This window comes from Megascapheus bottae, chromosome 18, assembly GCF_031878675.1.
Source record: "Megascapheus bottae isolate mThoBot1 chromosome 18, mThoBot2.hap1, whole genome shotgun sequence".
Taxonomy (NCBI): Eukaryota; Metazoa; Chordata; class Mammalia; order Rodentia; family Geomyidae; genus Megascapheus; species Megascapheus bottae.
Window position 1 is genome coordinate 32136988 of NC_143526.1, and position 20287 is coordinate 32157274.

Here is a 20287-nt window from a genome sequence, read left to right on the forward strand (position 1 = left end):
GTCACTTGCTTTTCTCTCATGTGTTTTGCAGCTTGGGTTTGGATTCCTGTGCCTATCAAAGTCAGGCTGCTTTGTTCTCCCTTTGTCCCTTCTCCCTTCTCCAGAACTCTCCAGGTTTTTAATCTGGTTCTCTCTCTCTCTCTCTCTCTCTCTCTCTCTCTCTCTCTCTCTCTCTCTCTCTCTCTCTCCCTCCCTCCCTCCCTCCCTCCCTCCCTCCCTCCCTCCCTCCCTCCCTCCCTCCCTCTCTCATACATCTAGTACAGGAGCCTGGCAAAATTCTCTCCAGTCAGACTTGCCCACCAAACCTACTAAAGACCTAAACAACCATCTTTGGTTATTATGCTGTGGCCTCCTGTCAGCTCAGCCCTTCCAATCCCTAGAGAGACACAGACTACAGATAGATTTCAATTCCTGTATCATTTCTGATCCCTGGAGCTCAGGACAGAGATCTAGTTAAGCAGATTAAGTGTGGCACTATTGATTAGTGGTGTCTGCTGTGGCCAGGGGATTTATATGTATCTGCTACCCCTGATTTAACCCAGTTACTCCAACACCACACACACACACACACACACACACACACACACACACACACACGAGTAGAAATTTCATTAGCTGTAGCACAGAGTAGAGGAGTCAGAGTCAAGGTCACCCAGCAGGTAGGACAAGGAACAGTTACCACCTGTGTCTGCCTGACTATAGTGGTGGGTAGGAAGGGGGAAGTTTCTGTGGTATTTTAAAAGAATGATCTGGGGCCTGGAGTTTGGCCTAGTGGTAGAGGGCTTACCTAGCATGCACGAAGACCCGGGTTTGATTCCTCAGTACCACATACATAGAAAAATGCTGAAAGTGGTGCTGAGGCTCAAGTGGTAGAATGCTAAGCCTTGAGAAAGTCCAAGGACAGTGCTCAGGCCCTGAGCCCAAGCCCAGGACTAGCAAAAAAAAAAAAAGAAAAAGAATGATCTGGCAGCATGAAAGAGATCATCCAGTAGCCTTTAGGCTGGTGTGGTGGTTCAGGCAAGGGAGAGCAAGGCCCAGGCAGGGGCCACAGAATCAGCGAGCGAGAAGAAGACCTTCCAGGAAGCCTTTCCAGCATGCGTGATGAGGAGCTCATACTCCTGACTGCTGACACTGGCACCTCCACACAGCACAGGGCAGAAGGCAGGCTTCCTGCCTAGGCTCCACCAAGCACAACATTCCTGGTTCATTGAGTGCTTCCAAAGTGCTGAGTACCAGATGCCAGGCCTGAGTCAAGCTTTTGAAGCAGACAATTGGGAGAAATAATGACCAGAACTGAAGGACTGACTGGTGGGCAGGTCTCCAACCCCAGGACTGAGACTTGGGCAAGACAAGACACCCTAAGCAGGTGCAGCAGTCACCCTGAAGGAAAAGAGACTAAAGAGTTTGGGGGTTTGTGTGTTTGTTTGTTTTTTAAAGTACAGGGGCTTGAACTGTCCCTTAGCTTTTCTGTTCAATGCTGGAACTCTACCTTCTTGAGCCATAGCTCTGTTTCAGGCTTTTTGGTGGTTAATGCTGACTTGCTTGCCTAGGCTGGCTTTAGACCTTGATCTTCAGATCTTGGCATCCTGAGTAGCTAGGATTATAGGCATGAGATACCGGCACTTGGCTTCATAAGGATTTTTTGTTGGTTTTGTTGTTTTGGAGGGTTTTTTTGGCAGTCATGGGGCTTGAACTCAGGACCTGGGTGCTGTTCCTGAGCTTTATTCCTCAAGGCTAGAGCTCTACCACTTTGAGCCACAGCAGTGTCACTTCCAATTTTTTGGTGGCTAATAGGAGAGACTTTCACTGCCTTTCTTGCCCAGGCTAGTTTTGAACTACAGTCCTCAGCTCTCAGCCTCTTGAGTGGCTAGGATTACAGATGTGAGTACCCGCGCTCGGCTTCCTAAGAATCTAAGATAGAACCTTGGAGATTCCTCAGCATTGGTGGTGAAGTATGTGCCTCTAGTTAGGCAGCCCTTTCATAGACCCTGTTATTGATCAGCCAGTACAGGCCAGACTGTGCTATACATGCGGGGATGGGACAGCCAGTGAACAAAGTGAAAATTCTGGTTTGCATGGACAGTACTTTCTTGGTGGTACAGAAGGTGTGAACTTAAGGCCTTGTGCTTGCTAGGCAGGGGCTCTGCCTTTGAGCCACATCTCTGGCCCTCATGGACAGAACATTCCATGAGGAGAGGGCAGGGAAAGATAAAACCATATACTATACAGATTGTTGGAAAGCTACTGGAAACGCTGGTGGAGAGAGCTGAATGTAAGTAGGGTAGCTAGGGCAGAGCCCACCTGAGAAAGAAATTCTGAACAAAGATGTGAGGGGTTGTATGGTGCTAGGCACATGTTGCAAGCAGAAGAGAGTGATGCAAAGGTCTTGAGGCAGAAGAATACCTGATGTGATACGGAAGGAACTAGGGCCTGTATGGCTGGACCAAAGCAAAGGAGAGAGCCAGAGGTGACAGATGAGGTCAGAGCGTGAGAGGGACTTAAGTAGTCCTGGCTGTAGGCCTTGAGTAAGGGGAATTGCACTACCCATCAAGCTGCTCCGCAGCGCCTGATTGAGTGATCCTGGAGTGACAGCGGTAGCTTATGTAGAACAGGGAGGGTGGTCATGGCAACCAGCCAGATGCTGGGGGGGGGGGGTAGGGAGGAAGAAAAGAAGGGAGGGAGGGAGGGAAAGCACTTAGCGGGGGAAGGAAGGAATGGTACGCAGCCAGGTAGACGGGAGCGCGCTCACTCCCTCCCTGCCTGTCCTGGGCACGGGGGACAGAACAGCAACTAGACGTGAAAAGTTGGGATTCAGAGTCCCCACGCACTCAGGCGAAGGCCAGCGTCCAGGCAGGGTGAGAGCGGCCCATCCTGGGCCCCATGCTCGGGAGGGCGCCGGCTCGCTCGTGGAGGTGTGTGGAGACGGTCGTGGACCTCAGCGTCGCGGCCAGCGTCCAGGTGGGCCGCCCAGTTCCCGTCTCCGGTCCTCAGCCCCAGGCGTGCGCGGAGAGGCGGTGGCGCTGGGCCTGCGCGCGCGGGCGGGCGGGCCGCGGGGTCCCGGGCCGGCCGGACGCAGGGGACAGGCCCGGCGCGCCAGGCGGTGAGGGGCGCAGGAGGGCACCTCGCGCTGCCTCCTCCCGGCCCCGCACTCCCGCCAGGTCCACCTCCCCGCACGGAGCATGCGTGGCGTTGCATTCCAGCTGGAACCGGTTTGACGGGGCGGTTCGAGGGGCGGAACACTCCCCCCCCTCCCTTCTCTCCTTCCCTTTTCCCCCCCCCCACCCCTCAGCCCGGGCATGCGCGTGCCGATGTGAGTGCGCGCTCCCCACACGGGCGAGCTGGGCGTGGGCCGACCGTCGTGCTCCCGCGCGCCTGCGCACTGGCCCCCGCCGCGGGCCCGCGCGCCGGGCCACGTGCCGTGCAGACGGCGCGCGCGCCCGGCTAAGCCCGGAGTCCCCGGTGACGCGCGCGCGGCTGACGCGGGGGGCGGGGCCGGCGCGGGGCTTTAACCCGGAGGCCCCGCCCCTCGGGCGTACAAAACCGGAGCCTCGGGCCGGGCCGCGTGAGGGAGGAGGGTGAGTGCCCGCCGCTGGCCGCAGCTGCCGCCAGTCCGTCCGTCCGTCTGTCCGGTCCACGTCGTCGCCACCGCCGCCTCCTCAGCCCGGACGCACGGGGTCCGCCCAGCGCCGCCCGGGAGCAGCCGCGGCCCGGCGAGGAGACGGGCGCCGCCCCCGCCCGGCCCTGCCCTGCCCCCGCCCTCTTCCCTGTCCGTCAGTCGGTCCGTCCGTCGTCCGCCCGCGCTTCTGTCCTTGTGTCTGGCCGCCAGCCCCGCAGCCCGAGTCCCCGCGGCGCCCGCTTTGTCTCTCCCGGCTCGCTGTCTCTTTGTCTCTGCCTTCGCCTCCCTCCCGGCCCCTCCCTCGCCCTCCGATCTCGGGTTCCCCCCCTGCTCCCCGGCCACCCCTTCTGACACCCGCTTTCGGGGGAGGGGGGCACTCAGTGCCCGCCGGGCCTTTGGGGCGTCCTCCCTCGGTCCATCCGAGCCCCTGACCCCTGGGCCTTCTGGGGATCCCCCCTTCACTCCATCCCCACCCGCCCTGGAGCCCCCCTCTGAGTCCTGACCCTCCTCCCCCCGGGCTTCCTCCCTCCTGGGTGTCCTCCAGACCTGTCAGGACTTCCTGGACCCCTTGGGGGTCTCCTGGACCCCCCCGCACCCAGCTTCCTGTCCTCAGAGCCGCTCCTTGCCTTCCTTTGGTTTGTCCTCAGTCTCTGTCCCATTCTTCCTTCGAGGACCTCCACTTCTCTGGTCGGGGTTCCTGCTTGGCTCTCCGTCTCTGTGCCCTGCGTCTGTCTCGGTGGTCTCCCCTCGGCTCTGGTGCTGAAGCCCCTTTGATCCTGCTCCTCCTTTGCCTGGGGCTCTTGACCCCCCTTGCTTCCCCGCGTGGCCCCTTGTCTGCCCTTCCTCTGCTCCTTGTCTCTCCCTTTCCCTCTCTCTGTCTCCCGGCCTCCGGGTCTCTGGGTCTCTGACCCCCTCTGGCCCTCATGGCTTTGTGTCTGGAGCTCTTGAAGCAATGTGAGTGGTGGGACGTCCGGGTCGGGCCGGGCGGAGTGGTCCCGCAGGCTGGCCGCGGCTGAGGCTCCATGGGTTGGCGCTGGGGCAGGGGCTGGTGCGCGTTGGGGGTGGGGGCAAGGAGGCTGTAGGGCCTCCCGATCTGGGGGGCCAGGAGGGAGGGGCCAGGCTACCTGGCAGAAGGGAGTGGGGCCTTCCGGCTCTGAGGCTTCTGCTTTAGATGCTTGAGTGTGTGCAGTGGGCCAGAGCTGAGTATCCCTGCCTTGCCTGGTCTTGGCCCTGCATGGCCTAGCACTTTGTGATGGCTTGTGGGCAGGCCTGGGCTATTTTGGAACTGGCAGCAGGATGTGATATCACTTGGGCATTTATTTAGACCGGGCTGGGGTGGGGGCTGCGTTCTTGCCAACTTGAGTAATGAAATTTTGCGGGGGGGGGGGGGGGCCTAGACAGCTGGATTGTGGGGTTTGTGGTCAGAATTTTGCAGGCCACCAGAGTGGGCAGGTGAGCAAGAATCTGTGAAACTTGGTTTTGCTGAAGCACAATTCAAGATGAATGGAGAGGGGAATTATTCTTAACAGGATCATCCTAGAGTATTGGGGTTAGTGGTTTCAGACCTCTGGAGCCTTGGTTCTGCCAGGGTCAAAGGATGTGTCATTGAGTGAGACCCTTGATCTGGCCAAGCCTGTTTCTCCATCTGTGAAAAGGGAATGATTGTGTGTGCTGGCCTCACAGGCTTGTTATGAAGATCAAATGAAACATCTATAGACATGCTGTGGGAACTGTCAGCTTGTCTTTAAACTGACTTTGGGGTGGGGTAGAGCTAGTTGACAGCCAGATCCTGACAGCTGAAGAGGGATCAGACCCAGCATTCCAGAGTTCAGGGGTTTTATCCTCTGTACTACTACCACTGGGTTACACAGATATTACACCTGTCCTTCTGAGAGGACCAGAGATGGCTATCTCTTACTTGTACCCAGTTTCTGCTTGCTCCTCAGATAGTTTAGAGAGACAGTTGGGAGTGTCCATGGTGACATCTGTGCTAGGGAACAATTGGATTTTCTATGTGCCATCCTATTGTTGCTTAAATGTGGGCCCTGCTTGGACAGTGGCACTTGAGAACAAAAATCAGTGAGGATATTGCTGTGATCAATCGGAGCTGGGTTCCTTTTCCCTCCTATCCCCTACCTTCCCTCACCCCAGCTTGGAGACAAAGGCTGAGACTGCAGAGAGCTAGTGTCTGCTGTCAATGAAATTCAGATGTCCTAGAACTTTGAATCTGGGAATTGGACCAGCTGTGTTGTCCCCAAGTCTTAGAGGAGTCCCAGAAGGGTCAGGAACACCACAGAGATTTAAGCCAGGATCCCTGGGTTCTATTCCATAGCACTACCTCTGAAGAAATCACTGCCATGCTGTCCCACATATGGCCTTTTCCTGTGTGTCTTGTGCTTGGCATATTACATGGACAACTGGTAATGGAAGGGGGAAGGGCTTGATCAGAGCCCCACATTTCACCTAAGTACAGGAGGTCACTTTCCCTTGAATGCCAGCTTCCTGCTTCATGAAATGGTAATGACAATCCTCCTAAGACTGATTCTGAAATCATGGAACCTCTGAAAACATTCTATGAGGCAGCATGCCAACATTCTGTTCCCAGCAGAAGCAAAAATGCCATGTGTCTTCATTGTTCTCTCTCCTGACCTCCATTTTTCCTTCTGAAAAATTAGGGAGTTAGAGAGCACAGCCCCTAGGTCCTTCCAGCTCTGACATCTGAAGGTACTAAGGTACTCAGAAGCCACCTGTATGTACCTGTACCTCACCTTTTAAAAGTGTGTCTGATCACGGAGTTAAGGGGGAGAATGTGCGGATTACTGCCAGCTATGTGCTAATGACAGCTGTGGGTTTCATAGGCAAGAAGTAGGCCCTGTCTGGGAAGAGGGATGAGAAGGGCTTCAAGGAGGAGGTAGTATTTTAGGCGTGCCCTCCTTTTACTCAGCTGTTCCAAGAGGAAAAATAATGTGGGGTTTAGAGCCACAAACACCAGGTTTTAATCAGTCTCCATCACTTACTGTAATCTTGGACAGGTTGCTTTATCTGAGCGTCAGTTTCTGAAAAATGCCATATACTGTAGGATTTTGGTGAGGATTAAGTGAGATTATACACACACACACACACACACACACACACACACACACACAAATACATAACAGTAGGAACTTAATAAATGTGAACTTTCCCCTTCTAAGCACATGTAGGTCACTTTTTTCTTGGTGGGAACAAGACAGAGTGGGGCCTCTCAGCCTGGGGATAGGGGATCCTATAACAAGGGAAGCCCCATGCAACTCTTCTGGTAGTAATCTTTGCAGCTCAAAGAGGCATTGTGTTCTCTGCTAGCTCTTGCCCGATTCTTGTTCCTCACACCAGTCCTAGTTAGAAGCCAATGAGGTTCGCCCTATTTCAGAAACAGTCTGCTCAGGGTCCATGGCATAGCAGGGTTGGATCAGGCTTGGAGCCCTCCTGTCTTTCTTCCTGCAGCCCACAGCTTTTCCAAGTCCACTGCTTCTGTCTGGTCCCTCAGGCTGCTTGCTCTGGCATCTGTTCTACTAGAAGGGTTGGCTTGACATTTCCTCAGTCTCTGAGCTCATCTCCCATTTAAAGGAGGCTAGCTTGAGGCACTGAGTCACCACCTCCCCTGGCTTTCTCATCTTGAACTGAAGCCAGACACACCCCACTGCTGGAGACCTATAAGCTTTCCTCCCAGATGCTCCGATGGTGTCCAAAAGTTTCTGTGGACTTTTCTGTATATCTCCACCCTCGTTGTGCCTGGCTTTTCTGCCCCTAAACTCGTTATGATGTGCCCTCCCCTTAAGATGCCCACTGCCCTTAAAGGCCTACACTTCTGGAGTTCTCACCTGACTCTGGAATCCAACCATGTAGGTCCCACACATTTGCTTAAAACATAACCTTAGCAGGTCCTGCCACCCTCTCTATGCCTCAGTTTCCTCATCAATAAAATTTACATTCCTCAGCTTTATAGGTTTCAGATTTCTGAGCTCTGGCCCATCAGTCTTGGTTTAGCTGGTCTGGAAGTAGGAGTAAAGTTTTTATTCTGGCCCCCCAGAGAATCCTGGTGTTGAGAATCTTTTGGCTTGTACAATGGGAAGAGTGAAAGTATCTTGGGTTAATGTGATAGGCCTGCTTGTCCTTGCTATGTGACTCTGGATTGGTAGAACTTCTTCCTGTTGAGTTGGGATGGTATAGCTACCTCACAGGGTTGTGTGAGGATGAGAGCCCCCTGAAAGAGGCTGTCACCACAATCTTTGAGATGGATTGGTTATTGACAGCAGCAAGTCACCCTTCCTCTTATTAGCCCTGGCAGCAGACCCTGTCAGACCAGGCCAAGGTGAGGGCTATGGACTGTAATGGGACACTTGAGAAAAAGTGAAATCCAGTCAGCAACAGGATTTTAATGAGGTCACTGAGGTGTGCAGTGTGAATGGCTCTCAGGTTCCAGGGCTCCCTAGATTGGCGTGGCTGTTTCTTCACTGAGCCTGAGCTGGGATCAGCATGTGTTCCTTACCTACCTTCCTGAATGGAGGGTGCTTAAGGACAATAAAATCCAGATTCTTGGGCTGAAAGATGGTCATTTCTTGTTTCACAGTGAAAAAGCAGGCTTCAAGAAGGTTCATGCCTAGGATCCCAGAGCAAGACTGTGCCAATGCCAGGCCAGATCCACAGCTCTGCCTCCCCCAGGTCTCCCTCACTCCTGGCTCACCAGGTGGAGAAGTGGGGCTGTAAGTTGTGGTTTGGCCAGTGAGCATTTTCCTACCAGGACAAGCAGATTGTCCTGTGTAGGTGGAACACTACCCTGCTCGGGCTGCAGTTAAATTGGCTCAGAAAATGCTCTTCTACTAGAGGCCTGCCTTCCCAGCCTGGGTTAGGCCCAGAGAGGAAAGAAAGGGAAGAATAGACAGACCCTGCCTCTGCCCTGGGAACTTAGGGTCTGATGAGGGAGACAAGCCTACAATTATGAGAAACTGTGTAACAAGTCTATAATTAAGTGTCTGCTAAGGAAAAGCATTGTCTGAAAAGGAAGAAGTGAGCTTCAGCTGGAGGAACAAGAGCCCTTTGAGGGGGGCTGGATTGACAGGCAGAGGGTGGAGCTGGAATTCTAGAGAATGGTTTCTTCAAAAATAGAGAGGCCAGGGCTGATCAGAAAACCTAGGAAGGATCTTGCAGGAGGCTGTAGGCAACATTGAACATCTGCAGAGAAGCAGGGGCATTGGGAAGCCTCGGGAGATTTCAGAGCAGGGATAGTACAACTGGAGGAATTGTTCCCGATGACGAATCTGGCTGGGTAAATTGGGATGAATAAAAATGACAACAGGGAGGAAGCTTTGCAAGCATCAAGATGAGACAAGAGGGTGAGGTTCGGGCAGGACTCACTGAAGTGGGAAAGGAGTGGGAAGGGCAGACTGGGCAGCAGAGGATGTTGTGCTTTACAAGGAGAGCCCAGCTGGCCTGAGGAAGAAATGGCAGCCCGGGTACATTCCTTGTGCGCCTGCTCAATACCTATGTCTGTGCCAGGACCTCCACAAGCACCCTCGTGAAATCTGTATAGAAAGCCAGAGACAGATAAGGGAAATGTGGAACAGGTCCCCAGTCTGACTGGGTCTCACTTCATTTGTTTCTTTCTCTTTTTTTCCTTTCGCCAATGCTGGGCATTGAACTCGGCCTGAACGCTGTCCCTGAGCTTCTTTGCTCAAGGATAGCACTCTACCACTTTGAGCCACAGCGCCACTTCTGGCTTTTTCTGTTTATGTAGTACCAAGGAATCGGACCCAGAGCATGCATGGTAGACAAGCACTCTTACCACTGAGCCACATTCCCAGCCCTGTGTCTCACATTTCAGCTCTCGAGTACCATGACTGTTGGGGCCTGGGGCTGGAGACCCCAACAGCAAAACTCTACTTTCTGAAGATCTTTGTCAAGGTTGGGAGCTGCCTTAATATTTCTTCAAGGAGGGAGGATCAAAGGTGTTGGGATTGGGCACATTAACAGGTCAGTACCCCAGGCTATAAGATGCCTCCAGAGCTGTGCCACATTTGACCAGTTCCACAGTGGGCATATGCACCACTGGGCCCTTTGCAATTCTCAACCTATGCTCATCAGAGGGGATGTTTCGTAGACCAACCAAAAGAATCAGCACTCACAAGGCCGGGAAGGACTTGTTCCAAAGAGATTCAGGTATAGAGCCCAGGTTTAATTTCCACAGCCTAGGATAGCCATTTAGCAGAGGTAGGGTAGTATTTACAAAGCTGGGCATTTGCCAGTTGGTTGCTATGGATGCAACAATGATTGGTCCCAATGTACAATCTGGAAGTTGATAGCTTGTTCTTCATGTGTAGCATAATCATCCATGAGCTTGAACTTGACTGCCTTGAAGCCTGCCTCATGGCAGGCCTGCCTCTAGCCCATTCCTCCCTTGTCCTCAGCATCCATATGCCAATCTGTTTTGGCAAATACTCTTTGAGACCAGATACAATTATAGCTGTAACCATGTTTGCCATATTTGTCATACCTAAGCCTTCACAGAGTTTCTTTCTTTTTTTTTTTTCTTTTCTTTCTTTTTTTTTTTTTTTCCTCCAGTCCTAGGGCTTGAACTCAAGGCCTGAACACTGCCCTTGGGCTCTCCTCAAGGCTAGTGCTCACCTTTTGAGCCACAGCACCACTTCCAGGAATAGAACCTGGGTCTTCGTACATGCTGGGCAAGGCACTTTACCACTAAGCCAAACTCCTGGCCTTTCACAGAGTTTCAATAGGGATTTTTATGTTCCTTTGGAACAGAGAAATGTCATTTAGACATTGGAACTGTGGGCTGAAATGCTATCCCTTTTATAGTAAGCCATTTGGCTACCATTTACCAGGTACTTTCATCTAAATTCATTCAGTCATTTTTATTTTGTTTTCAGCATATTGGCTCTGGATCTTTAATATTCGTTTAGCCTATTTTGCTTGGCAAAGCACATTTATCCACATTACTATGTAGATCCTTATGTAACCCTAGAGCTCATTACAGTTCTTGTCATCTGCCTAGTCCAGATGAGGCACCCAAGGCCCAGTCATAAAAAATGACTTGACTGAGCATCATGATTCATTCCTGTAGTCTTAACAATGCAAGAGGCATAAGATTGTGGTCTTAGGCCTGGTCCCAGGCAAAAATGCTAGACTCAACCTGGGTGGAGGAGTGGAGATTAAGGACATAGCTCAGATATAGTGCCTGTCTGGCAAGCATCAGGCCCCGGGTTCAAAACGCTCCACACCTATAATCCTAGCACATAAGAAGCTGAGGTCAGGACATGATAAGTTTGAGGCTAGCTTGTGATACATACCAACATCTTGTCAAAGAAAAAAGTGGGGGGGGGGGGCAGGTGTGTGGCTTAGTAGTAGAGTGTTCACCTAGCATGCATGAAGCCCTGGGTTTGATTCCTAAGTACCATATACACAGAAAAAGCCAAAATGGTGCTCTGGGTCAAGTGGCAGAGTGCTAGTCATGAGCAAAATGTATCTACGAACAGTGCCCAGACCCTGAGTTCAAGCCCCAGGACTGGTTTAAAAAAAGTGGGGGGGCAGGGGATGACTTGACCCAGGTCACTCTGGCTGAGCTACTCATTTATTCAATAAAGACTTCAAGTGCTGCTGTATGCCCAGCAGTGTGTCAGCCCTTGAAATATCTTGACAGGCAGAGCGGAATTGAAGACTTAGTTTCTGACATCAAACCTGCATTATTAAGTTCCAGCCAGAATCAGCTCCAGAGCTCCTGACCTGTACTTGGGCACTACACTGCAGACCTTCTAGTTTGGGCAGGTGGATCCAGGCTATAGAACCTAGACCAGTAGTAAAGCAAGCCAAGTTGCAAGTTCAACTTCAAAAGTGACAAAAGACGCTTTCAATTATGAGTAAATTATTAACAAGAAGGCATCTCAACAGGAGGCCATCTGCTCTTCTCCCTGGAGGAAAGTCGCCCGCGGGCTGTTCTGCCTGACAGCATGGCCTAACTTTTCTTCAACAACCAAATATTTTATTACAGTCTGTGCAGGTTGAAGCCCTCTGTCCATGTGCCAAGCTGGGCCATCCTTTCTTTAATATTAAATGAGATGAAATAAAGGCAGCAGCATCTTCATCATGTTCTAACCTTGTCTTTCTGCCAGGTCTGTCTTCTGTGGGCACACACAGGTCCTTCAGCATCCTTTCTACCCGTGGCAGACCACCTCTTGATAGGTCATAGGTAGCTGCAGGAATCCTTGCAAGTGGATAACTGTTTCAGAGTCTGTGCCCTTCAGATGTTTTCAGGTTGCCTTCTTTTTCATTCATGTATGTTTTGTGTGTACACATGTCAGTACTACAGCTAGAACTCCAGGCTTGAGGTCTCTCTCTCCCCCTTGGCTTGTCTGCTTATGGCTAGCACTCTACCACTTTAACCACACCTCTAGTTTTGGCTTTTTGCTAGTCAGTTGGAGTTAAGAGTCTCTCAGATTTGTCTTCCTGGTCTGTCTCCAAACTTCAGGCCTCAGATTTCAGACTCTAGAATAACTAGAATTACAGGTATCAGCCACTGGTGCAAAAATATTTTTTTTCTTTTAGTTCTTGTACTAAAGCTTGAATTTGGGGTCTGGGCCCTGTTCCTGAGCTCCTTTTGCTCAAGGCTAGGGTTCTACCACTGGAGCCAGAGCTCCACTTCTAGCTTTTTGTAGTTAACTGGAGGTAAGAGTCTCGTGAACTTTTCCTGCTGGGACTGACTTCAAACGACAATCCTCAGATCGCAGTCTCCTTAGTAGCTAGGATTACAGGTGTGAGCCACTGGTGCCTGGCTCAGAAATGTATTTTTAAAAGAACCCAGATTCAAGTTCACGTCTTCCTAACCCAGCCCACGATTTTACAGATGGACTAAGGCGCAGAGAGAAGTGGACATTGCTCAGCGCTTCTCAGCCAAGATGTCTCTTTAGTAAAGGATAGGTGGGAGGAAGTGAACCGTGAAGGAAAGAAGTGGGCAGAATGTGGTAGGGGTGGGGGCAATATTGAAGTGAGGGGACTTCTTTGTCTTCCTTTGGGCCTGCTTGGGACTTGAGCTCCTAGGAGAGGTTTTCTCTCCTCTCCTGGAAAGTTAGCTTCATCAGCCTGTCTAGTATGTGCTGCACCCACTTGGCAACGGCCAGGCCTGTGAGCGCATTCAAATATTTACCCAGCTCCTGCCTTCAGTTACAGCTTGGCCAGTGGGTACCTCCCCTTCTTCATCTGAATAGTTGTGGGGCTCACACCTTCCTTGCTCATGGCCCTGAGCTCCTGGGAAGATTTAGTAAACAAGCCAGCGGGAGAAATACCAAAAACATATTACCATACATCAGCCGCTCAGGTGAGTGGAGGGTCTGAAGTCCTGGGAGCACACACAGACTCACAGGCCCACAGCCTGGAAACTTCAGGGCAGCCGTTGGTGGGTACCTCTTCTCTGTGCCAAGACAGGATCAAGATTGTACTTACAAGCTTCCTTAATTTGTTTTGTACCAGGTTGCTGCCATCTCCAGGACCTGTAGACATAAAAGTGGCAGGGAGGGGACCGGGAGTTTGGCCTAGTGGTATAGTGTTTGCCTAGCATGCCCGAAGACCCAGATTCAATTCCTCAGTACCACATACATAGCAAAAAGCCAGAAATGGTGCTGTGGCTCAAGTGGTAGAGTTCTAGCCTTGAGAAAACCCAAGGACAATGCTCAAGCCCTGAGCTCAAGCCCAGGACTGGGGAAAAAAAAAAGTGGCAGGGAGGGGAGTGGACAGAGCGAGCAGATCACAGACAGTTTCACCTCCCACACCAAAGGGACATCCCTGCTGGAGTGCCCAAGCAGCATCTGGGCCTCTCCTTGTCATTCCCCAGTGGTGGGAGGGATAAGGAAGAGGAAGTCTGATGTTTATAGTCACTAGTTCCTCCCTCCCCTTTGATCCCTGGGAAAACTGAGGTCTGGAGAAGATGCAGGCCTCCTTCCTGCATCCCTGTGAGTTGAAGCCTTACGGGATCAGGAGCCGGGTGTCCAGTGCTCCCCGTCTTTCCCATGTTGTGGCAGTTCTTTAGTTTCACTTTAGAGTTAAGAACCAAAGTGAAAGAAAACAGCAAACCAGGAAGCTGCTGCTTCAGACCTGCCCCGGCTGGGAGTTGGGGGAATCCACAGGAGCAGGGCTCACTAAAAGGGAAGCAGGCCTTTTCCCGTCCCACTCCCACCCTTGTTCTGGGAGGCCTGGCTGGGCTGGGTGGAGACCTGGGGGAGAGGCGTCAGGCTGCAAATGGGCGGTGTTCTGGCCAGGCAGCCTGGGAATGGGCCAGTAGGACAGGTTCCCTGGTAACATCAGCTCAGCAGGGTGTGGTCCCAGCTCTGGGCCCCCCAGGTCGAGAACCACTGCCTTTTAAACCCCGTTCTTCTGGAACAGGGCTACACTTAACTGGGCCTATTTTGATCTGGGAAAGACACCCTGAGTCCGGTTTTCACAGAACAGTTCATCCTCCCTGAAGGTAAGGTAAGCACAGGTATCTGTCTCTACTCTGAAGACTAGTCAGCCTGCAGTCCCCCTGGGCACTGACTGTACCCACAACACTTTTCTTCTCAGTATGAGCTGCCCTTAAATCTGGCCCAGTCCCTGTGTCCTCCTCCATGGAATGTGTCTAGTTGTTGGAAGCCTCCAGAGGACCTGCCCTGCTGTATCCCTGGAGACTCAGAGGCCTCCCTGGTTTCTCAGCAGGGTGTGCTTCCTTCCAGCTCTGCTCTCCAGTACAATTGATTTGGGTTCCTGGAAACTGGCAAGAGTTTTCTAACACTGGATTTGCTTGGCTTGTGTACTTCAAAGGTTAGTGTCTGTCTAGATAGCCAGGGTTTCAAGTCCCTATTCTGCTTTTTCTAAGGAAATTCTCAGACTTGTCAAAGCTATAGTATCATGTGAGATTTTTATGTATACCTCAGCAGTCAGAAAGGGCCCACCTGACTGAGGTACCTGCTAAACTCAAGTAGGCAGTCAGGGTGCCCTGTGTTGAATGACCATTACTGGCTAATCCATGCTGCATTCTGCTTCCTGGAATGCAGAAAGGGGATGTTTATAAAGCCATGTTGGGCTCAGCTGAGCCAGGCCAACTGAGAAGCCCAGACCCTGAAAGTAGCACCAAGCCATAATTCAGAGCATAACTCTTGAGACTATATTGCTGGGATTCTGAGTCTGGGCTGCCACCTTGGGTCATGGAATCTTGTGTTTCACCTCTGGGCCTTGGGGTCTTCACTTGCAGGTGGCACTTGGTGCTAGTCCCTGCATAGGAGTAGCATATAAGCAAGTGATAGGTGAGTGAGGAAGGAAGCTCATGGAATAGCTCTGCTGTGGCTCCCTTGAAGGGGGGATTTAAAGTAAAGATGCCATGCCTCCTGCCTGGTAAGATGCCATGGTTTGGTGACTGTGTGCAAGTACAGGACTTTGGTGGACTATGAAGTGAATCTCTAGGCAGGTTTTAGGGAGAAGGTGGCTTCCAGAACCTCCAAATCAAGTCAGCTTGAGTTGATTATTTGGTCTTTTTTTGTTGTTTGTTTGTTGTTTTTTTTGGGGGGGTTGTTTGTTTGTTTTTGCCAGTCCTGGGCTTGAGCTCAGGGCCTGAGCACTGTCCTTGGACTTCCTCAAGGCTAGAGCTCTACCACTTGAGCCTCAGCACCACTTCCGGCTTTTTTCTATGTATGTGGTATCGAGGAATCGAACCCCGGTCTTCATGCATGCTAGGCAAGCACTTTAACCACTAGGCCAAACTCCTGTCCTGTTATTTGTTTTTTAATGCTGGTTCTGAGGCCTCACTTCAGGGCCTCGGTACCCTCAGGTTTTACACTCAAGGCTAGTTAGTGCTCTACCACTTGAGCTACAGTTCTACTTCCAGCTTTTTGGTGGTTAACTGAAGATAAGGGTCTCACAGACTTTTTTTTTGCCATTGATTCTCAATCCTTGTCAGATCTCAGCCTCCTGAGCAGCTAGGATTTCAGTTATGAGCCACTGGCATGCAGCAAGTTGATGGAATTTTTGCCTAGGGGTCAGGATAGCCACAGTTGGCTGGAGAAGTCTGCTCAGGGCTGGGGTCTGCTGGAACCCTGAGCTAGGTCTTCTCTATAGGGTCATTACCCATCCAAGCAACTTCTGTCTCAGTTCCTATCCCTGAGAGTACCAAGAGCAGATTTGGTGCTTGTAGAACTGTGCTGGAACTCTGCCTTCCCAAGCTTCCCACACTTTATGATGTTTTGCTCTGTCATCTGCATCGGGGTGTGGTAGCTGTCACAAGGTGTCTGTTGCCTGCAGCCAGGCCAGGTGAGGTAGCAGGGTGGGGTTTACTTGACGGCAACCAGGAAGGCAGGGCTGCCCCCATGACTGTACACCAGCAGCCTTGAGGCAAGGACTGACCTCAGCTTGCTGCTCCCTGTGTCCCACCCCATCACCACCTGTTTTCCAGTCAGCCATGTGGAGCCCTTGGTGCCAGGTGCAGAACGGGGAGGCAGGGAGAGAGTAGGGAAGGACCTGAGCTTCCCCCAGCTTAGGTACCCATTGGACATGAGAATGTCTGGTAAGCATTTGAAAGGTCGGGGAGGGCATGCGGAGAAGGTACTGGCACAGGGAGGACAGGAAGCAGCCCATGTAGAGACTGTGGTGGGAGTGAGGAGAGGGGCTGGTCCCCTTGCTCACCTCAGTGTGCCAAAGGCACACTGTATCACTAGTGTGAGGATGAAAGTACTGCAATTATAAAAGGGTTTCTTCAGCATCCCCTTTATTGCCAACCTCCTTCCACATACTGCATGATTCCCAGAGTCCTCCCCATTGCTTCTCATGTTGTCAGGAAAGGAAAGTGCATTATGACTGCTGTTTTCAGAACAGAGAGGTGAAGTGACTTGCCCTGTGTCACACAGCTTAGTCAAGAACTACTGTTCTTTCCATTCTACCACGCTGCTTCTGCTTTAAAAAGGCCAATGCACAAGTTCATATTTCTTCTTAGTAATGTTGCCACTTCAGAATGATTGTGGCTGAAAATGTTTTGTATAAGAGTTCCTAGGGCACCAGTGTCAGTGGCTCGATTCTGTAATCCTAGCTACTCTGGAGGCTGAGATCTGACGATTGCCGTTTGAACCCGGCCCAGGAAGGAAACTGTGAGGTTCTTCTCTCCAGTTAATCACCAGAAAACTGAAGTAGAGCAGTGGCTCAAATGGTAGACCATGAGCCTTGAGTAAAAGAGCTCAGGAACAGTGCCCAGGTCCTGAATTAAAGCCCCATAATTGATTTAAAATAATAATGATGATGATTAGGGCCATGGTATTAAAATTGCCTTTTTCCTGTTTAATACACTGACATGATTGATTTTTTTTTTCTAGTCCTGGGCCTTCAACTCAGGAATGGAGCATTATCCTTGTGCTTTCTCAAGGCTAGAGTTCTACCACTTGAGCCACAGCACCACTTCTGGCTTTTTATTTGTATGTGGTACTGAGGAATTGAACCTGGGTCTTCATGCATGCTAGGCAACCACTCTACTACTAGGCCACACTCCCAGCTCCATACTGCACTGACATGAATAAACTTATAGTATGTTCTTTTCCCATTTTGGTTTTGTTTTTTACTTCCATAGTCTTCTATCTAGCTTTTTCCCAATGTGCTACAAATATGTTCTACATTCCTGCCTGTGTACAGCCCTAGTCTTTATCTTCTATTTGAATTTGTTTTGTTTCTGTCCCCTGAATTTCAGTAAAGAGATTGTAGGTTGATTATAAATCTGCATCTGTTCACAAGCTCATTCAGTTCAGATTGGAGATGGGCATGCAGCTGCACATTAGTAATCCCAGCTCTTGGGAGTATAAAGGCAGATGGACCGCGGGTTTCAGACATCCAAGTAGGCTACAGAGAAAGGATAAACAACAAACTAAAAGCCAAACCAAAATAACAAATTAAGTTAGAAATTTTTAAATGCATGGTTAGTGTTCTACATATTTTGTTTTGTACTTCTTAGATTTGGGGTGAGAACAAGTAGCTTCATCACAGGAAGTCTCTCAGTAGGCTGTTCTTTAGTCCAGTTTTGTTTTGTTTTTGCCAGTCCTGGGCTTGAGCTTAGAACCTGAGTGCTGTCCTTGGACTTTCTTAAGGCTAGGGTTCTATCTAATACTTGAGCCTCAGCACCACTTCTGGCTTTTTTTTTTTTTTTTTTTTTCTATGCATGTGGTACCAAGGAATCAAACCTGGGTCTTCATGCAAGGCAAGCACTCTGCCACTAGTCCAGGTTTTAAAAGTCATTGTAAGAGGAATGGAACCAAAATTTCATTTTAATCATTTTAAGCATATAGTGGGTTCAGTGGCATGAAGTGTATTCTAATTATTGTGTACCCATCACCCACTACCCAGCTTCCCACCATCCCAAACTGAAATCATTCCCAGTCATGGCAGCCACCCTCTGTCTATGAACTTGGCTGCCCTGGGCACCTTCTCCAGCAGTCTTTTTTTGTTTGTTTTTGCCAGCCCTGAGGCTTAGACTCAGGGCCTGTGCACTGTCCTTGGGAATTCCTCAAGGCTACCGCTCTACCACTTCTAGCCACAGAACCACTTCTGGCTTTTTGTGTGTATGTGGTACCGAGGACTCAGGTCTTTGTGCATGGTAGGCAAGCACTCTACCACTAGGCCACACTCCCGGCCCCCTCCACCAGTCAAGTTTTAAGGAGGATTTTTGAAGAGTGCTGGGGGTTTCTGAATAATTAACTTGTGGTGAGGAATGTCAGGGTTGGTGTGCCCTGCAGAGCTGAGCTTATTTGTGGCTGTCCTCCAGCAGGGTGGCGTCTCCCCCAGGTGACACCACACAGCCAGCCTTGCTCCCAGAGCCCCTGGTGGCTATGAAGAGCCTAGACATGAACCCCTATGAAGGCCAGTAATGGGCTGGAGAAGGCCTGGATCTAACCACAGGACCGAGTTTCCTCCTTTAGTCATTTCCTTGCAGTAGGATTTGAGCCAAGTCCTTCTTCCTCTTAGCCTTGCTTCCTCCTCTGGGAAATGAAACAGGTAATGGACTTTATAGCCTTCAGAGTCCTGGCTCAGTGCTCAGATGAAGGAACTAAAGCTCTTGGTTCCCACTTTATAGAGGACCTGGAAACTCAGAAGTAGCCAGGCAGCAAAGCAGCTAGAAATTGGGAGTAGTGGAGTTCCAATCTGGCACAAAGTTCGTAAGGCTTCATCTCAACAGAAAAAGCTGAGCACAGTGGTGCTATTCTGTCATCCCAGCCATGGAAAGAAGTGTAAATAAAAGGATCACAGTCTAGACTTGGGGTAGGGGTACAAGACTATCTTATAAATATAAATAACCAAAGTAGGGGCCAAGAGTTTGTCCTACTGGTAGAATGCTTGCCTAGCATGCACAAAGACCTAGGTTTAACTCCTCACTACCACATGCATAGAAAGAAAGCTGGAAGTGGTGCTGTGGCTCAAGTGGTAGAGCTCTAGCCTTGAGAAAACCCAAGGACAGTGCTCAGGCCCTGAGCTCAAGCCCAGGACTGGCCAAAAAATTTTTAAAAAGAAAAAAATTAGAAGTGATGTTACAGCTCAAGTGACAGAGCACTGCCCTTGAGCAAAAGTGCCCAGGCCCTGAGTTCAAGCCCCAGGACTGGCAAATAAATAAGTAAATAACCCAAAAAGCCAGACACTGGTGGCTCACACCTATAATCCTAACTACTCAGGAGGCTGAGAGCTGAGGATCATGGTTCAAAGCCAATAAGGGTAGGAAAGTCCATGAGACTCTTTCCACTTAACCACCAGAAAACAGGAAGTGGCACAAGGTGGTAGAATCTTGAGCAAAAGTACTCAGGGATAGCACCCAGGCCCTGAGTTCAAGCCCCATGACCCACAGTAATAATAATAATTGATAATCATAATAAAGTAGATCGGCACTGGTAACTCATGCCTATGCCCTAGCTACTCAGGAGGCCGATACCTGAGGATTGTGGTTCAAAGGCAGCTCGTGCAGGAAAGTCTTGTGAAACTTATCTCCATTTAGCCACTAAAAAGCTGCAAAATGATAGAGCATTAGCCTTAGCAAAGAAGTTGGGGGCGGTACCGAGGCCCTGATTTCAAGCCCCACAACCAACAAAAAATAGTAATGATGACAAAATCAAATAGGGTAAAAGCATCTGACTAGGACTGGTAGCATGGCCTAGTGGTGGAGTGCTAGCCTAGCGTGGACAAAGCCCTGGCTTTGATTCCTTAGTGCCACAAACACAGAAAGAAAGCCAGAAGTGGTGCTGTGGCTCACGTGGTAGAACACTAGCCTTGAGAAAGCCCAAGGACAGTGCTCAGGCCCTGAGTTCAAGCAAAAAAACAACAAGAAAAAACAAAGCCCTGAATTCAAACCCTCGTACTGACTGACACACACACACACACACACACACACACAAGAAGGTAATGTGTCTAAAGTTAGGCAGCACTTAACTCTAAAACCAAACTGGAGCCAGCCATCTGCCTTCTGTACATCGCTTCTTTTTGGACCACAGTGCTTTACCATCTTGTTGAATGTGAGCTATTGCTTGAAAAACTCAAGTTGAGGAGTGTGCAGAGGAGGAAGGAAGGGGCTGGCGCAGGGACTCACGGGTTTTTCATGGTGCTCATCCTGCCCAGAGACAGCAGCTGCTTTGCGTTTCACAGCAC

General features: G+C 50.5%; 1 protein-coding gene across 5 annotated transcripts in view; it reads left to right on the forward strand.

Moving 5' to 3' along the window:
- Positions 1 to 20287, forward strand: part of Dlgap4 (DLG associated protein 4) — a 102682-nt gene that overhangs the window by 51027 nt on the left and 31368 nt on the right. Inside the window, exon 1 of one of the 5 annotated variants that reach the window (XM_090352291.1) lies at positions 3618 to 4570. The exons of the other annotated variants lie outside the window; for them this stretch is intronic. Within the exon in view, the coding sequence (XP_090208417.1) occupies positions 4540 to 4570 (31 nt within the window). The 5' untranslated portion in view covers positions 3618 to 4539. Of the gene's footprint in view, positions 1 to 3617; positions 4571 to 20287 lie in introns of those variants that run through there. 5 annotated transcript variants of the gene reach the window in all.